This window comes from Myotis daubentonii, chromosome 7 (genome assembly GCF_963259705.1).
Source record: "Myotis daubentonii chromosome 7, mMyoDau2.1, whole genome shotgun sequence".
In the NCBI taxonomy this organism is placed as follows: Eukaryota; Metazoa; Chordata; class Mammalia; order Chiroptera; family Vespertilionidae; genus Myotis; species Myotis daubentonii.
This window is the reverse complement of record NC_081846.1, coordinates 57,499,000-57,517,384: the sequence shown is the minus strand read 5'-3', so window position 1 is coordinate 57,517,384 and position 18,385 is coordinate 57,499,000. Positions and strand designations below refer to the sequence as shown.

Sequence of the window (18,385 nt, the reverse complement as noted above, 5' to 3'; positions counted from 1 at the left end):
TAAAGCTGGCCCAGAATAAAAAAGAAAAAGAAAAAAAGGAGCGGTTGGGAGCTTCAGTCACCCCCAGCCTGAAAACAGCCCTCAGCCCCTCACCCAACCTGGCCAGGCACCCCAGTGGGGACCCCCACCCTGAAGGGTGTGTGACCAGCTGCAAGCAGCCATCATCCCCTCACCCAGGCTGGCCAGGCACCCCAGTGGAGACCCCCACCCTGAAGGATGTGTGACCAGCTGCAAACAGCCATCATCCCCTCACCCAGGCTGGCCAGGCACCCCAGTGGGGACCCCCACCCTGATCCAGGACACCCTTCAGGGCAAACCAGCCGGCACCCACCCGTGCACCAGGCCTCTACCCTATATAGTAAAAGGGTAATATGCCTCCCAGCACCAGGATCAGCGGAGCCGTGAGGCCTCCTGGCACCGGGATCAGCGGAGCCGTGAGGCCTCCCGGCACCGGGATCAGCGTGACAGGGGAAGGCACCCCAACCCCCTGATCGGCCCTGCTCTGTGTGTGACAGGGTGCAGCGCCCCAACACCCCCCCCCACCCCACGGGCCCTGCTCTGTGTGTGACGGGGTAGAGCCATAACCTCCCCATCAGCCCTGCCCTGAGTGTGAGAGTGGCAGTGCCCCAACCCCCTGATCGGCCCTGCTCTGTGGATGATAGGGGGTGGCGTCCCAACCCCCTGATGGGCCTTGCTCTGTGCGTGACAGGGGGCAGCGCCCCAACCCCCTGATTGGCCCTGCTCTGTGCATGACAGGGTACAGAGCCCCAACCCCCCTGATTGGCCCTGCTCTGTGAGTGACAGGGGTGGTGCCGCAACCTCCCCATCGACCCTGCCTTGAGTGTGACAGGGGACAGTGCCCCAACCCCCCAATCGGCCCTACCCTGAGCATGACTGAGGGTGGCATCACAACCTTCCAATCGCCCTGCTCTGTGCATGACAGGGGAAGGCGTCCCAACTCCCCAATCGGCCCTGCTCTGAGCCCGACCAGGGGCTACACCTAGGGATTGGGCCTGCCCTCTGCCACCCGGGAGCAGGCCTAAGCCAGCAGGTCGTTATCTCCTGAGGGGTCCCAGACTGCAAGAGGGCACAGGCTGGGCTGAGGGACCCCCCCCTTCCCCCGAGTGCACAAATTTTTGTGCACCGGGCCTCTAGTACATATATATATATTACTTAACAATTATGGACCATGAAAACAACTTGCCAGTATTCACCAAAGCATGCCTAGATTTGTGAGGAAAATATCGTTGTAACATGTCCAGATACAGAGTTCTTCTGCCACAGAGATCTCCAGGATACTGATCCAAAACAGCCTGGTATATCCAGTGTTCTTCTTCACTTAATTGGAAGTTTCTGGAAGCAACAAAAATATTACAATATGTTGTTAAGCAATCATGGAGTTTGAGGGGCCTCAAACTATTCAAGCTATTAGCAAGTAAGGATGATTACCTAAAATGAAGCCTTTTTTTTTTTTAATACATTAGCCAAACTAAATATCTGCTATTGAAAAGGTTCTAAATTCTACTACAACTGGTCCTTTCAATCCTTTATTTGGTCTTGCCATGAGTTCCAAGCATAATTTGAAGAAGTTTGACAATGAGACATAGTATTGTTAAAATATTTATTCTACCTTGCCTATATTTTTAAAATATGACTAGTAAATGAAATTTTTAAAATCTTGGGAAATAAATTATTAAACATACAGATTAAAACGGAATTTTGCTTACTCAACAAAGTTCCTATTTCTAGACTGGAGGAAAATACAAATGTAGACAGTTAAATGAACAATTAGATGCTGGAAACTAAGGCCTGAGGAATGTACTTCATTTCAGGTTTGACTTTAAAAGCAAGTCTAAAATTATCTTTTACTTTACCTTCTCAACATCTCGCTTTCTGGGGTAAGAGTAGATATTGGTTGTGAAAAGATAACCAATAATATTACATTTCAGATCATTAAAGCACTCATTTGTAAAGAGGATCCCTTCAAGTCATCTTACCAATAACATGCCCACCGAGCTCCAAAATGCCTTTCTCACTTGAGAATACTCTTAGCCACAGACCTGATCTGTGCTCCTATGTAGAGTACAGTTAACCCTTGAACAACACAGGGCATCTACCTGGTGCAGATGAAAATCCAGCTTTAACCTTTGATTCTACAGTCAGCTTTTGGCATTGGCAAATTAAATCAACCAGGGATCCAAAACAGTATTTTCGATCTGACTGCTGGAAATGTGCAGTTGGGAAACTGCAGTTGGGAATGTGAAAACACTGTTGGGGTTGTTTGAATCCACAGATACAAAACCGCAGATTGGAAGAATTGTCTGTATTTACTGGGGAAAAATCCTCATATAAGTGGACCCGTGCAGTTCAAGCCCCTGTTGTTTCAACAGTCAACTGCATTAGCAAAGCCCTACGTGGATTGAAAGGTTGCAGTATCAGCTTGCACTCTAAACTGAATTAATGACTCATTATTCTGTGATTATTTGCATATTATTATTCCTGTTTAATAAATTGGAATAATCAAATACAGATGCAATCAGAGGGAATATTATTAGCAACAAGTATTTCCTTGATCCATGATGAAGACTTGCTATTGTTTATTTCTACTATATCAATGGTCTTCTACTTTAAAGTTAACTGTACAATTTGGAACAAAGACCACTAGGGGGTGCACCAAGGAAGCATAACAAAATGCGGAGACAAAGAAACAGGACAAAATTGTCAAAGGAAGATATAGAGTTCAGAACCACACTTTTAAGGTCTCTCAAGAACTGTTTAGAAGCTGCCGATAAACTTAATGAGATCTACACGAAAACTAATAAGACCCTCGATCTTATATTGGGGAACCAACTAGAAATTAAGCATACACGGACTGAAATAACGAATATTATACAGACTCCCAACAGCAGACCAGAGGAGCGCAAGTATCAAGTCAATGATTTGAAATGCGAGGAAGCAAAAAACATCCAACCGGAAAAGCAAAATGAAAAAAGAATCCAAAAATGCGAGGATAGTGTAAGGAGCCTCTGGGACAGCTTCAAGCGTACCAACATCAGAATTATAGGGGTGCCAGAAGATGAGAGAGAGCAAGATATTGAAAACCTATTTGAAGAAATAATGACAGAAAACTTCCCCCACCTGGTGAAAGAAATGGACTTACAGGTCCAAGAAGCTCGGAGAACCCCAAACAAAAGGAATCCAAAGAGGACCACACCAAGACACATCATAATTAAAATGCCAAGAGCAAAAGACAAAGAGAGAATCTTAAAAGCAGCAAGAGAAAGAAACCGAGTTACCTACAAGGGAATACCCATACGATTGTCAGCTGATTTCTCAACAGAAACTTTGCAGGCCAGAAGGGAATGGCAAGAAATATTCAAAGTGATGAATACCAAGAACCTACAACCAAGATTACTTTATCCAGCAAAGCTATCATTCAGAATTGAAGGTCAGATAAAGAGCTTCACAGATAAGGAAAAGCTAAAGGAGTTCATCACCACCAAACTAGGATTATATGAAATGCTGAAAGGTATCCTTTAAGAAGAGGAAGAGGAAGAAAAAGGTAAAGATACAAATTATGAACAACAAATATGCATCTATCAACAAGTGAATCTAAGAATCAAGTGAATAAATAATCTGATGAACAGAATGAACTGGTGATTATAATAGAATCAGGAACATAGAAAGGGAATGGACTGACTATTCTTGGGGGGGAAAGGGGTGTGGGAGATTCGGGAAGAGACTGGACAAAAATCGTGCACCTATGGATGAGGACAGTGGGTGGGGAGTGAGGGCAGAGGGTGGGGCGGGAACTGGGAGGAGGGGAGTTATGGGGGGGAAAAAAGAGGAACAAATGTAATAATCTGAACAATAAAGATTTAATTAAAAAAAATAAATAAAGTTAACTGTACAATTCAAAAAAATGTTCATACGTCTTCTCTGCCCTTGAAAAATATTTGACAATTTAAAACAATAAAAAACTCTTTAAACTAGTGATGCTAATGGGGATTCCACTGTATTCACACACGTTTACCTAGTATCTGTAAAGCATTTCATTATTCTGGTAAGCAGAAAGAAAGAAAAAATATTTCTCAAAAAAGATAATCGCTAACAGCTCTATAATTGGGGGAGAGGGTTACAGGTGTTCTACTAGAAAGCAGGATACTCTACAGTGCTTCTCTATGGCCTAATTTGTTGCAGAGAAAGAATATGAGATGAATTCATTCACTGAACACCTTGAGTGTCTTATTGTGTCTGAATCAGTTGGGCACGTATAGACAGTCAAAGGCTTCCTAAAATAAAGGCTTTCAAATAGGGATATTGAGCCTGGAGAAAAGCTTGCCTGAGTGTACTTGGCATTTAAAACACCCTCAAGTTTTCAAGGGCAATATCTCTGGTGCTCTCTCAAAGAACTCATTTTCATTCATGATAACATAAATGCATTTTAATAGCAGAGTTAGCCACATGAATTCTCTATTACTACACCACAGCCACAATAATGAGTAGACCTAAAGTCCATGTCCTCATTCGTGTTTTTAAACTGTTTCCATAAGCAAAGGGACTTTAACAGGGTTTGCATGTCTACCTTTATTTGATTACAAATGTGGGTGGGTGCCTCTGGGAATGTGTGCTGGGGAGGAGGAAGTGGCAGAGTCTAAGTTCAGTAAAATTTTTTGTTCTTTTACATTGTCATTCATCTGTATAAAGGATGCTTTGAAACCATGACAGATCACCTTTATTAGGTAGAATCCCCATTACCAAGATGCTGATCATTCACAGGTGCACCTTCCTCTGTGGAGAATTGTTCTGAACCAATTGGGAGCTGCCTCATGCAGAAGGCTGCTCTCTTACACAAGAGCGAACCACAACTGATGACTGATTATCTGATGGAGGGCCGCAGAAGCTCTGCCTACTTACCCCAAGATGGGACCAGCTGTGTGATACCTTTTGCTTCACTGTGGGAGCAAACTGCAGCTCATTCCCACTGAGATCTCTGCATAGACATTTTCCCCTCCTCTATTTTGCTTCCCTTACTACCCTTCTCCGGAGAGCATTGCCCATCTCTGTCTCAGCATTGCTTCTATGAACCGGACCTAAGGTAATATACAAGCTTTCTTACCCATCATTTTCAAAAATAGTTTCAATTCTTTGGTAAATGAAGTACTTCTAAGCTAATTGCGTTGACGGTCTCTCATACTGAACGGCGGCGCAAGATTTCTCTCAAAGAGGAAGTGTAAATAGCAAACATTTATAAAAATGCTTTTCAAATAAAAGCACACATTAAGCAGTGTACGTTGCCATAAATAAATATAGCAACAGGAGAACGTGTGGTGCTCACTGCATTTTTATACATTGCGTGAATTATTTAGGTGCCATTTTAGTGACAACATTAAAACCCCTTCAATGTATGAAATGATAATATAACATTAAAACCAAATATGTCAGGAACAATGATCACATTTACTTTGCTCTTCTTATTGATTTTAGAAACCTCATCTCAACAGCTTTTCCCAATTACCACAATTACACAGATTATAAGTCATTTTCCAGTATATGTAGAATTAAAAAAACATCTGAAAAGAAACCATACATCAATACTCACAACATTATTACTTTTAGAGTATTCATAGCAGTTTCCACAGCAGCAGGCTTAAATCTTGAGGCAAATATTCCCATCAGCAATACTAATGGCACAGTCGTGCATCTCCATTAGGATGCTGCTTGTGAGGGAGAAAACCCCCACCACTGCGTAAGGACTGAGTCTTCTGGATGGTAAAATTCAAACATAATAGCCTCTTCACAATAACAAAGTAGTCATTTCTTACGTAACCTCTAAAACAAAATCAAACTTAGTATATCTGCATTTCTAAATTCAAATCTGGACATTTACCTTTCCTAATCCAACCTTTAGCTTTCCATTGTTCAGAAAAATCTATACAGACTAGCTTAGCTTTATAAAATAACAAAGGTTAGCTTTTATCTTCCGAAATTCTTGTTTAATTTAACTGCTTTGCTGGTGATGATGATGAAAGAATGAGCTAAATTACACAGATTGAAGACTATTCTGATCACTTATCCCCTTTCTGAATTAGGGAAAAATGACTGTCGTTTTTAAAATAATTTAAAGAAGACTTTACAATTATCCTACGCTTTTGCAAGTTTTAAAATATCTTTAGACAAAAGATCTTTGGCAGGCCTCTGCAATTTCTATTCTTTTTGTCCACCCAAATTTTCTAATTTAAGTTGTTTTGTAATTGTTATCTTTAAAGTAGCACCCTAAAATTCTACAGTTTCCAGGTTTATTGGGCACTTCCAACACTTTAGGGAATTTTAGCCTGAGGACATATGAGATATTTACCCCTCAATCCCACCCACCATCTCCTAACCCCAAACACTGAAGTCCACTGATCTCATTTTATCGTGATTTCCCAGGATATGAGATAAAACAGATAATTTAGAAAAGGAGGACTACTGGGCTGTAAGAATTCAACCAGACCGAAGCTGGTTTTCTCCCTATTTCTACCTATTTGAATCATTCCGAAAATCCAAAACTGACTGACGATTAAGTTAGCTACCAGTTCTCTTAGTAGTCATATTTAAACCATTTCCCTGGAGTCTGTCTGGTGTCATGTCATCAAAATACTTTGTGTGTGTGTGTGTTGGGGTGGTGGGGGGGGGGGGGGGACAGCCAACAGTAGCAAATAAAATTCATAGGGGTGATAGGTACTTGAACAACAAAAACAAGTCTATGAAACGAAACACTGTGTTTACAAACTGGCTGAAAGTTGTTTTACATTTTCTCAGAGTGAAGGGCGTTTTCCAGCTAAAAAGGTAATTAGCGCTTCCTGAAGCTTGCTGCTGCAGTGCTCAGCAAATGAGGACTGCCTGGAGAGTGGGAAATGGCCACGGTAAATCTGGCCTAAAGAGAATCTCTTCCAGTGTAACACTGTCAGGGGACACCTAACGCTCCTCCACTAAGAAGCATGCTTGCAGTGGCCACTGTGGGCGGATGTGGATGAAAGAGAGCTCTCACACCACCCGCTTGTCTCGCTGCATTGGGTCTGACCCTCTGGAAAAGAGAACTTCACTTTTTAACATTGTCTTTCCAGATTCGACCCATCCAAACACCAATTCTAATTAGCCCGGTTCCTGAAACTGTCCTCCCACCCACCACCCGAACACAGGTCTGTTGTCCAAGGACAAATCTGTCTTTTCTTTTCAGCCTGATGTACAGGGAGCTCCCTGGCCTCGGACTCTTTTCTGACCAACAGAACCTGCATCTTGGGCTTTCTTTGGTGTGTACATCTTCTCCCCAGGGGATCCATGCCCACTTAGCAGTTCTTGCCTCCAGAGTTCCTAGGCTCTGCCCAGTCTGGCCATGCAGGTGGGAGTTGACAGCTAGAAGAAAGTGGGCTCACAGGAGTATGGTCGAAATTCACTGAATTGAAGCATCAACAACAGCAGAGTGGCCCACCAGACCTTGGACCACATTCTTCTGAGGGGTGACAGGAAAGTGAAAATATGGCCGAACTCTAAATGTGATGGCTCCCGAATTTCTTATAGGCAGGTTAGGGATGAGAATCTGTTCCGAAGGGAAGGCTAAGTAATTATTTGGAAGCTGCAGTTTTTATTTTCGTAGCAAGCCTGTTGTTTTTACTTATAATTTTAAAAAATATTTTGCATAGGAAGCTCAATTTTTGCTTAGAATGTGTATTTTTTGGAGGTGGAATGTATACTTTGTGGATGGTGGCAAGACTCCTAACCCATCCTTTTTTTCTACATTCATCCACCACTAATTTTAAGAGGCAATATAGTTACTAGTGGAAGTTTGAGAAAATATGATCAAGATAAAACAGCCTATTAAAAGTAAAAAGTAATGACTCAACTACCCCATATGCCAGGTATTAAAATAATTATATTCATCATAAAAAGTGTAAGGAAAAGGTAATTGTAGAAGATATTGCCCTTACTCCTGCTCTTGTCCATGAGAATCCTGATTTTATTCAAGATCTACCTTTTTCCATAGCCCTCTTCCATAGCCCTCCCCTCCTCCTCTGCCCACTGCAGGGGAGGGGAGATTTCTCCAGCCCTCCGAGTGAATCTTGATTAATCTAAAGACATTCACAAATGTTCATTCACGAGCTTCCTAGTCCTCTGGCCAGTGTTTGGGATACGCATGGACAAAAGACCCAGTTCTGGCCAATGAAGTGTGAAAAGTCTTCTGGGGGGAAGGTTCTCTAGCTCTTAAGGCACATCACAAGAAAGAAAAGGCCCCTTTCTGCTCCTGAGTGTTGTGGTATGGAGCAACAGCTGTCTGGTAGGAAGTCTCTAACCTGCAGGAAGACAGGGCAAGGGAATGCAGAAAACCAGACCTCACTGCACTTGACTTCTCTACCTCTGCAGTTCATGTGAAATAAGATAAGAAATCACCTAATTGTTAAAGGTGCTTTCACTTGAGTTGTGGATACTCTTACTTACAGCTAAAGATATCCTATTTGATAGGTAAGTGAAGGAAAGAGAAATTAGTTTTTGAATGTAGCATCCTAATATTTACTTTGGAAGGAAAAGATAATGAAAGATATAGAGATTAAAGAGATGCAAACCCAAGGTGGCCAGAGACCAGCATCTACAGTAACTCTCCTCAGCTCATTGGAAACAGACAGGTGTTCAACACCAATAGTCATTTTTAGGAAAAATAAACTAAACAAATAACAACTCAAACTCAAATGAACAGACTCAGTAAAGACAAGATAATCTACAAACACATTATTTGCTCTCATTACTTTTTAAATCTTTCTATTGAGCCAAAATCTGCCTCCATGTTACCCCATTTTATTTTTCATTTTTAGAGCATAAGAACATTTTAAATTGCAATAAAGTTGAACTGAATAAAATTACTTTATATAGACATTATGATTCAGTTTTCCAGGTTCAAAAGCAAGAATGATAAAACTGGTCTACTTCTTTGGAATATCATGAGGAAACACTTAATTAACCATCATGAGGGCTTCTAAAGTTTTAATTACCACTAAAGACTCTACAATATCACCTCAAACCTACCAGTAATCATTAAGAAATTCAAAGGATGAATTAGAAGAGTGATGGAACTCTTTCTGAGTTTGTTATTTGTTTAAACATTAACAATGTTCAATTTATGTTCCTTTATAGGCACTAATATGGCAAATAAACATAAGCCTGTGAGCATGGTGATTATAATTTCTTACATTACTGGTTCTCCATAGTCTCAGTTTTAAAAATAGGATTTCCTCAAAGTATTGTATTTACCCACAGTTGATCTTCAAAATATAAGGAGTAGGAAAAACTTGTTATGAACAATTGATTTGAAGTATAAATAGGTGTTATAATTCCCCTATGTCACAATTCGGCTATCGTGTCCATAGAAATTTTAATCTTCTCTTTGCTTAGAGCTACACATATTTTATTATTTTAATAACAAGTTCTATTTGTATTATCCAGGTTAAAAAATAGTATGTCAATTGTCTTGGACACAAATCTGTCAAGCTGCTATGTTTCCATTTTCTCCAATATGATTTACTCAAGATTAATCTGATTTCACACCCAGGGAAGAACAGAAACTTCTCATCAATGATTCTCACTCCTTGATTTTGTAAAACCCAGATTTTCTAGTCTCGCAAAGTATTAGCAGTATAGCTTCATGCATCATTATACTGTGTAGTTCCTGGCTGAACTGATTATATCAAGAAGGCAGTTGTGGGCTGCAGTGATACTCACAAAATACACTGTTGCCCTAACTGGTTTAGCTCAGTGGATAGAGCATCGGCCTGCGGACTGAAGGGTCCCAGGTTCGATTCCGGTAAGGGCATGTACCTTGGTTGCGGGCACATCCCAGGTAGGGGGTGTGCAGGAGGCAGCTGATCGTTGTTTCCTCTCATCGATATTTCTAACTCTCTATTCCTCTCCCTTCCTCTCTGTAAAAAATCAATAAAATATACTTTTTAAAAAAAAGTCTGTTGACCTAGACATTTATAGCCACTATTCTTAGATACACTTTTCACAAATACATTTAAACAAACATAACATACAGATAATATACAGGCTGAGTTATTAATTAAGCAAAGGCAAACTTTAAGACCAATTTGAGTATACCCTAGAAAATGGACCCATTGTTTTCTCTTGATAAAATGCATTCCACCATAGCCAAGAGAATTCCCACAATAAACCAAAGTAGTTTAAACAATCACAAAATGTGGCTTTCATTCAAAAGTCATAAAGTAATTGTTTTCAATGATGTGTTTATTTTAAGAGAAAGCTACTAAATATACATGACAAAAATAAGATCTTAACCTACAATTATTTCCTCCCCCTTCCCCAACAAATATAAATTCCAAAGTCAGGTTGGACAATCCCTGTTGGAATACACCATGAGAAAATGGGAGTTGCAGTGACCCCGAATATTGCTTGAGCGGGTCATTTAGCCACTGTGATTAAGTGAACACATTAGTGTTCAAATAATAATGCTTCTGTTTCTCAGCACTTTTCCCCTTGTTAACCACCCTTGACACACAGCCAGCCCAGACGAGAAATGTAGAACCTGAGACTGGACATGCTCAGGAACTGAAACTTTCCAAAAGTCTGAGACTACATTCTCAGAGAAAAACGCCACCTGGTAATTAAGATTCCAATGTTCTAACTTGTTCTGAGTTCATCAAGTAAGCAATGTCAGTTATTATGCTCTTTTCCCTCTTCTTCTATCTTATATTCATCAAGCAACAATCAAACATGTAACTAGTTGTTTAATCAAATATTTTTTAAATAAAATTATGTAAGGCCAATCACTGTCTCTTGAGTACTGGCTTCTGATACTGGCTTTTATCTATCTTATCTTTTATCTTTTTCATCTTTTTGCCAATTCTGCTGGCAAAAATTTCACATAAGAACAGTGATGCTACACCGCTGTGCTAGGTAGGTAAATATCAAAAAAGAGAAAGAGAATATTAACAAGACAATGGTGCTGTTTATGGGTGATGGGCAATATCCACTGCCCTAGTCAACATGCCTACAAGATGGATCAATGATAGACTGTTGGTGAAAGTATAAATCGTTTCTACTTTCCTAGAAAGCAATATGGTTAAACCTACTTTTAAAAAAATAAAATATTGAATTTGCTGGGGTGACCTTGGTTAATAAGATCATATAGGTTCAAGTGTACATTTCTATAGCATATGATCTATATCTTGCATTGTGTGCCCTCCATCAACAGTCAAATCTCCTTCCTTTACCATGTATTTGGCCCCCTTTCCCCTTTATTAGGTTAAACCTACTTTTGTAGGTTTCACCTACATTTAATACATTGTATTTCAATACATACATAATTGAAAATACTTAATTACTTTATGACTTTTAACATTCTCAAAAGCCTTAGATTTTTTCACACCCTTTGATTTATCAGTTCCATTTCTAAGAATTCATCTTAAAAGAATAATCATGGTATTACTCAAAATACAGTGAAAAAGTTATTTGTGTCAAGGTTTTTAAACAAATATCAAAATATGTAATAAACAACTTTGCAAAACCAGGTAGAGGGTTGAATTTTTGTGGTACAACCATATATTGTAATACCATGCAAGTAATAAAAAAATTGGTTGTAAAAGAATATTTAACACAATGAAGGCTCGTAAACATAGAAGGTTAATAAACATTTATTGGAAAAAAATGGATAATATTGGACCTGATTCATCAAGAAGAAAATCAATGGATATGTGTAGAATATTCCTTCATTTTTATAAACAACACTAGGGGCCCGGTGCACGAAATTCGTGCACTGGGTGTGTGTGGGGAGGGGAGTGTCCCTCAGCCCAGTCTGCCCTCTCTCACATACTGGGAGCCCTCAGGCGTTGACCCCCATCACCCTCCAATCGCAGGATCGGCCCCTTGCCTAGGCCTGACGCCTCTGACAGAGGTGTCAGGCTTGGACAGGGGACCCCCATCTCCCCCCGATCACTGGCTCTGGACCCCGCCCAGGCCTGATGCCTCTGGCCCAGGAATCATGCCTGGGCTGGGGACCCCCATCTCCCTCTGATCGCTTGCTCCACCCCCCGCCCAAGCCTGACGCCTCTGACCCAGGCTTCAGGCCTGGGCAAGGGGACCATCATATCCCCCCAATCCCCGGCTCAGCCCCCCGCCCAGGCCTGATGCCTCGGCCAGAGGAGTTGACCCTCATCACCCTCCGATCACCAATCACCGGATCGGCCCCTTGACCAGGCCTGAGGCCTCCGGCAGAGGTGTCAGGCCTGGGCAGGGGACCCCCAGCTCCCCGCGGTTGCAGGCTCCGCCCCTGCCCAGGCCTAACGCCTCTGGCTGAGGCGTCCGGCTGGGGAAGCGGGGACCCGCAGCTGCAGCGACCCCGCGATCGTGGGCTCCGCTTTAGGCCCAGGCAAGGGACTGCCAGCTTCGACCGTGCCCAGCTCCCATCGCTGGCTCCACCCCTACTTCCTGCTATCACTGGCCAGGGCGGCAAAGGCGCCTGATTCTCCGATCATGGCTGGGGGGCAGGGAAAAGGCGGCCCCAGGGCCGCCTTGGCCCTGCCCCCCAGCTCTTAGCTCCCCCCTGGGTTTCCGATCACTGTCAGTGGCAGGGGGCTTCTTCCTGCTTTCCCTTTCGCCTCCCTGCATTGTGCCTACATATGCAAATTAACCGCCATCTTGTTGGCAGTTAACTGCCAATCTTAGTTGGCAGTTAACTGCCAATCATAGTTGGCAGTTAATTTGCATATAGCCCTGATTAGCCAATGAAAAGAGTATCGTCGTACGCCAATTACCATTTTTCTCTTTTATTAGATAGGATACCTGTAACTCATATAACTGACTGTCTTCACAAAATCTGTACTTGGAAATCTGATAGCATCTCAAATTCAACATGTCCAAACCTGAACACCAGATCGTCCCCACATGGAGGTTTCTGCTCCTGGGTTTCTTCTCAGGTAAAATGTGACTCTCATATTGCCTGTCTCTCCAATTTGGAGGGAAGCAGTTTGCCCTGTGACTTTGCTACCCTGATGTACCTAAGAAGAGTTGGTGATTTTTTAGCTTGTTCCGGTTTTTAGAGCAGAGTGACAAACTCTAAGCTCCTTACCTGCTAGACCAGAAACTGGAAGTCCCTACTGATTATTTAAAGATTTAAAACTTGCCCGAGAAACCATCCTGCTAGATTTTTTTTTTTAAATGCTTATTTCATTGCACTTATTTAAACCTTTTCTTTATGATTTTCACTGCAGGTAGCATACTTAAAAGGCCTTCCCCATTCCAAGATTACTTAATATTTGTTTTGTTTTTTTATCTCATTATTTTATTATTTTTCTTATTCATATTTTAATAAACCTAGAGTTTTTTAGTCATATGGGATAAGAAAGAGATCTAACCTCATTTTCCCAATTTCCTGTTATTTAATGCTCCTATAAATAATCCAATCTTTCCTATAGTTTTGAAATTTTTCCTTCATAATAAATTATTATAGATATGTTCTGTCTTTATATTTTGTTCTACTTATCTGCTACATATTCGACAGATATATAAAACTTTCTAATCTATTTCGATATTATATATTTGTATTTGGCTGCACAAATTTCACAACCGATCTCAGTTAGTCTTCATTTTGAAACTTTGGCTGATTTTACAACCTTAATCTTCCTAATACATTTTAGAATACATTTTAACAATTCTTCAATTGTAATTGCACTAAACTAATCGATTATTTCATGAGTTATGGATATACTGGAATCAACTAGCATATAAAATTTTAGTTGCTTGCATTCCTACTCACACTGGCTTTAGACATTAATGTGGACTAATGACCCTTGAAAATCCAACAGTGAGGGTGGCTTCCCACACCGTTCAAACAGGGCGCCAGCTCAGTTTCCCCATGATGATCTGGGCTTCTTGTGTGCTGTTTCCCTTCATCCACACAACAGCTGCCAGCGACAACCTCAACTATGTGCTTTCTTGGTCCATCCACTAAGAAAAAAAGGCACTACTCCTCACAAGTACCTAACAAAAGTTCTGAGCTTTGTCCTTGACTTGGGGACCACCATGAGCTAGCAGCTGAGGCCGGGGAAATGTGGTGACTGACTGGTGCACAATCCCACCAGGGACTACCTTGGGGTCTGCGAAGGAGTCATTCCAAACCAAACCAGCGAGCCGCTACAAAATAGGAGGAATTAAAATAAATGTTGGGATTAACCTTGAGGTCCACTGCCATTAGCCCAATGAAAACTTATAACTTAAAAATGTCCTCCAGAGCCCTAAACGGTTTGGATCGGCAGATAACGAGCGTCAGCCTGCAGACTCAAGGGTCCCAGGTTCCATTCCGGTCAAGGGCATGTACCTTGGTTGTGAGCACATCCCCAGTAGGGGCGGCGTGCAAGAGGCAGCTGATCGATGTTTCTCATCAATGTTTCTAACTCTCTATCCCTCTCCCCTCCTCTCTGTAAAAAATCAATAAAATATATTTTAAAAATGTACCCCAGAAATGTCAACGTTCTTATATCACAGCAACACCCATCTATTTTAAATAGGCACAAACTCACTTATGTAGGTGTGTACCTACACGGACACAATGTATGTGTATCCTTACAAAGCCAAATAACTGGAATCCAAAGGGGAAATGGCCATATCAAAATTATGACAGATACTGGGCAAACTAATATCACAGTTGAACATATAACTCATTGTGCTGGTTAGAATATTATTTTGCTCACCTTACTGCCCACCAGCCAGACTGTTGATGCCCATGACCTCTGTACTTATTCAAATTAGCCCATTTACTCTCTTTCTCCTCAATGAAGCTATGCCTGAAACATCATTCAGTTTTATTTCATCATTCACAGCCAGCATATTATAAAATAGTCTCTTAGAGCATGTAATATGTATTTGATTAGGATACATGTCAATATATTGCTTCCTCTAAATATCCCAAGCCCTCTTAAAGGCAAAGCCATATCCTATCTAGTCTGTCTATGGAACACCTTAGTAAGGAGCTTAGCAGAGATCACTGGTATGTTAAGGATTACCCAATAAATATTCATGAAGTAAAACATCATTAATTTTATAAAGTTTGTTCTGTATAATTATATGTGGGAAGCACACTGTTAAACAAGGATTCATGAACCTGTATTCCTCCAAACTAGATTCCTACTGGCCCCATAACATGCCTTGCCATGCTCACCTTCATTGTTTGCATATTTAATTCAACTCAGTTGAACAATCATTTATTTTGCAGCGATGATGTGCCCAGATATGCTAGGTGCTAAGCATACAAATGTTGTTAATAAATTACTTTGTCTTCAAGGGACCAGAGTCTAGCCATTTAATATCCCTTGTTAGAACAACCTCCCTACCCCTTTTCTGTCTTCTAATCCTTGTTTCTTCCCTTAGCATGTGATGTACATTCATCTTATTTACTACTTAATCTCCAGTAACATCAATGAAGCTGTGAATCTCATCTTCTTATGAGTGCTCAGGGTTGTATGAAGGAAAAGGTCAGATTAAAAGGAAGGTAGGAAAGTGAGCTGTGAGGGGTAGATCTTAGCAGGAGGCAGGCATTACAGGCTGCGAAGGCAAACTTCTCCATGTTTAGGAGCTGCTATCGGAGAGACACCACCATCTCAGTTACCTGTGCTAAGGGGACAAAATGCCATGTGTAAGGAAAGGTCATGGGGCAATCAACTCACTTTAAAAGGACAGAGTCAGCCTGGCCGGTGGTTGAGCGTCAACCTATGAACCAGGAAGTCACGCTTTGATTCTCAGTCAGGGCACATGCCCAGGTTGCAGGCTTGATCCCCAGCAAGGGGCGTACAGGAGGCAGCCAATCAATGATTCTCTCTCATCATTGATGTTTCTATCTCTCCCTCTCCCTTCCTCTCTGAAATCAATTTAAAATTTTTTTTAAAAAGGACAGAGTCAGATTTACCTTCCTCACAGCCCGAATCAGCCTGACAGTAACGCATCTGTCACAAAACAGACACACACACACACACACACACACACACACACACACACACACACACACACAAACTCCTTTTTTCTTGTTGAGTTCTAAAATCTCTTTAATAAGGATGGGATAGGGAAGGGAGAAAGGATGTTTATTTTACAATTAGAGACTTAAATTAAGTGCATGGTTGAGTTAATACATCACTGTGACTGATTTTCAATTAATTCATCAATTAATCAACACATATAAATGATATACTATTCATTTTTTTCTCAGCTTTATTACAATATGGAAAGGAAAAATGGAAGGCAGAGAGGTGGGAGAGATGAAGCTCTTAGGAAACTAAAGCATGTTTGTTAGGCAAGAAGATGAGACCATCACCACAGAGATATAAGAAAGAAGATTAGGTCAGGAAAGACTCAGATGTCACCTAGGACTGCCTCACCGAGTGTGCAGAGACTAGTAGTAGTATCTGGAGACTGTGGATCAAGAAGCTACTAAAACAAATGACTCTACTTGATAGGATTTAAGGTTTTCCTTATTGTTATTCATTTCTTAACACTAGTAATTTCATATAGAGGCATTTCATTTACAAACAATTCATTAAGAAAGGTAAGAAATACAAATAATTGTCATATTTATTTTCTTCTGTTTCAAAGTAACAGCCCTTAATAAGCCCTTAGTAAAAGGACACTATAAATGTATCTCTGCAATAGTTTTTCTTTCTTTTTAAATACATATTCTTTGGGGAAAATTTTTTAGGTCAATGTAATAGAATAAAAAGCATATTTCCATACAAAACATTCCCCAGAAACTTCATATGCCAAACATTACATGAGGTAAACTATTGATCTGAGCCACATGGCATTTCTGAGTTTGCTCATGAAATGAATTTTAATATAGAATTTACACTAGAGAAGTTGACCCTGCCACAACTGAATTTTAAATCACTTAACAGTATATTTGTCATTCAGGAGAGGATTACAACCAAAAGTACACTTTCTAAAAAAAAAAAAAAAATTTAGCATGCTTTTTAAAATTTACAAAATATACTTATATTCACCATAAGACAAAATCACAGTGGATTACAAATAATCCATATGATCATAATTCCATAACTACATTGTTTCCTTGCAACCAATTGTTACTACTGATCTGTAAATCTCCACTGAAGAAGCGCTTCACATCTTGAAATGAAAATCCATAGTTACAAAAATTTCATGTTTAAAAAAAACTATTTCTTACCTGGGTAGTAGAGAGCTCAGTGAGAAGGCTATTTTCATCATGTTTCAACCTTATAAAAACCTTTAAAACCACTATTTCAGAGAAATCATTTTGGAGAGGGGGAAAAAAACCCCTTTCCATTCAACAAATATTCAATCTAAACATTTATTGATTGACTGTATTCCAATCACATAGTAGTACCTATGAAAATGGTAAATCAGAAGTATAGTAATCTCCCACAAAAATAAAAATGTAGTAGCAAAAATCTACATAGTTCAAGCAGTTTTATGTTTTTACCTACTTATGTCTTCTAATTGCAGATCAAAATCTTGAAGTTTCTTTTGATATTTCTCTGTAAAGTTACAGAACTCATTAAAAATCGAAGATTTCAAATCAGGGTATGGGCATTCCAAAGCTTCTAATTCCATTGGCAGTTCACTAAGCAGGTTCCTCCTTTCTTCTGAATAATGATCTAGTAACTGAAAAATAAATTACATGATTGTTTTATTTAACACCAATGACAAATTGATAAACAAATTACTGTCTGCTTCACACTTACTTTAATACTCCAGTCTGAAAGATTATTTTCTAAATTCTGTTGCTTCAGGCTAAGTCTTTCAAAGACAGCTTTTAATTGTTTCTTCACAGAGTCAACCTATTGGAACATTTAGAACAAGTAGTATGCAAATTCTTGTGATTCATTCAATACGTATATTTAAATTCACAGGAATTAATCTCAAAAGCCAGTAAATGATGATAAATTAGATAAGAGAATATGCCTTTGAGGACCTGGGGGAGAGGGTTCAAGTGATGCCATAGCCGGGCAAGCTTATCAGAGGAGTTTTCAGACACATAACTCAAAACTGGGCTGGGAATTATAGTGGGGTCCTAGCCTCTGCACCCACATTTTGATTTTGTTTGTGGTAAGGCAGAGAGCTTACCAGACTGTCTGTTCCAATCAGCCTTCCCTTCCCTTGCATCCCTTGCCTCTAACCCTCAACTGGTCATGGGATTTTTAATATATTTTTATAAATTATTATTTATGAAAGCAATATAACACTACAGACAACTGAAAAATAGAGTGAGAAAAATCACCTAAAAGCCAATGTCTAGTGCAACTATGATCACGGAGTTTATGCTCTAGTCAGGGGAGATTGTCAATAAACTAATAAAAAATAGCTACGAAAGTATCAG

At 40.2% G+C, this 18,385-nt stretch overlaps 1 protein-coding gene across 1 annotated transcript in view; it reads right to left on the bottom strand.

The window, feature by feature from the left end:
* The window catches only part of CCDC148 (coiled-coil domain containing 148), a 225,905-nt gene that overhangs the window by 121,323 nt on the left and 86,197 nt on the right, over window positions 1–18,385 (bottom strand). Inside the window, exons 7-9 of the mRNA XM_059704381.1 lie at window positions 17,751–17,846; window positions 17,489–17,670; window positions 1,215–1,353 (exon numbers count right to left, since the gene is read on the bottom strand). Of these exons, the coding sequence (XP_059560364.1) occupies window positions 1,215–1,353; window positions 17,489–17,670; window positions 17,751–17,846 (417 nt within the window). The remainder of the gene's footprint in view (window positions 1–1,214; window positions 1,354–17,488; window positions 17,671–17,750; window positions 17,847–18,385) is intronic.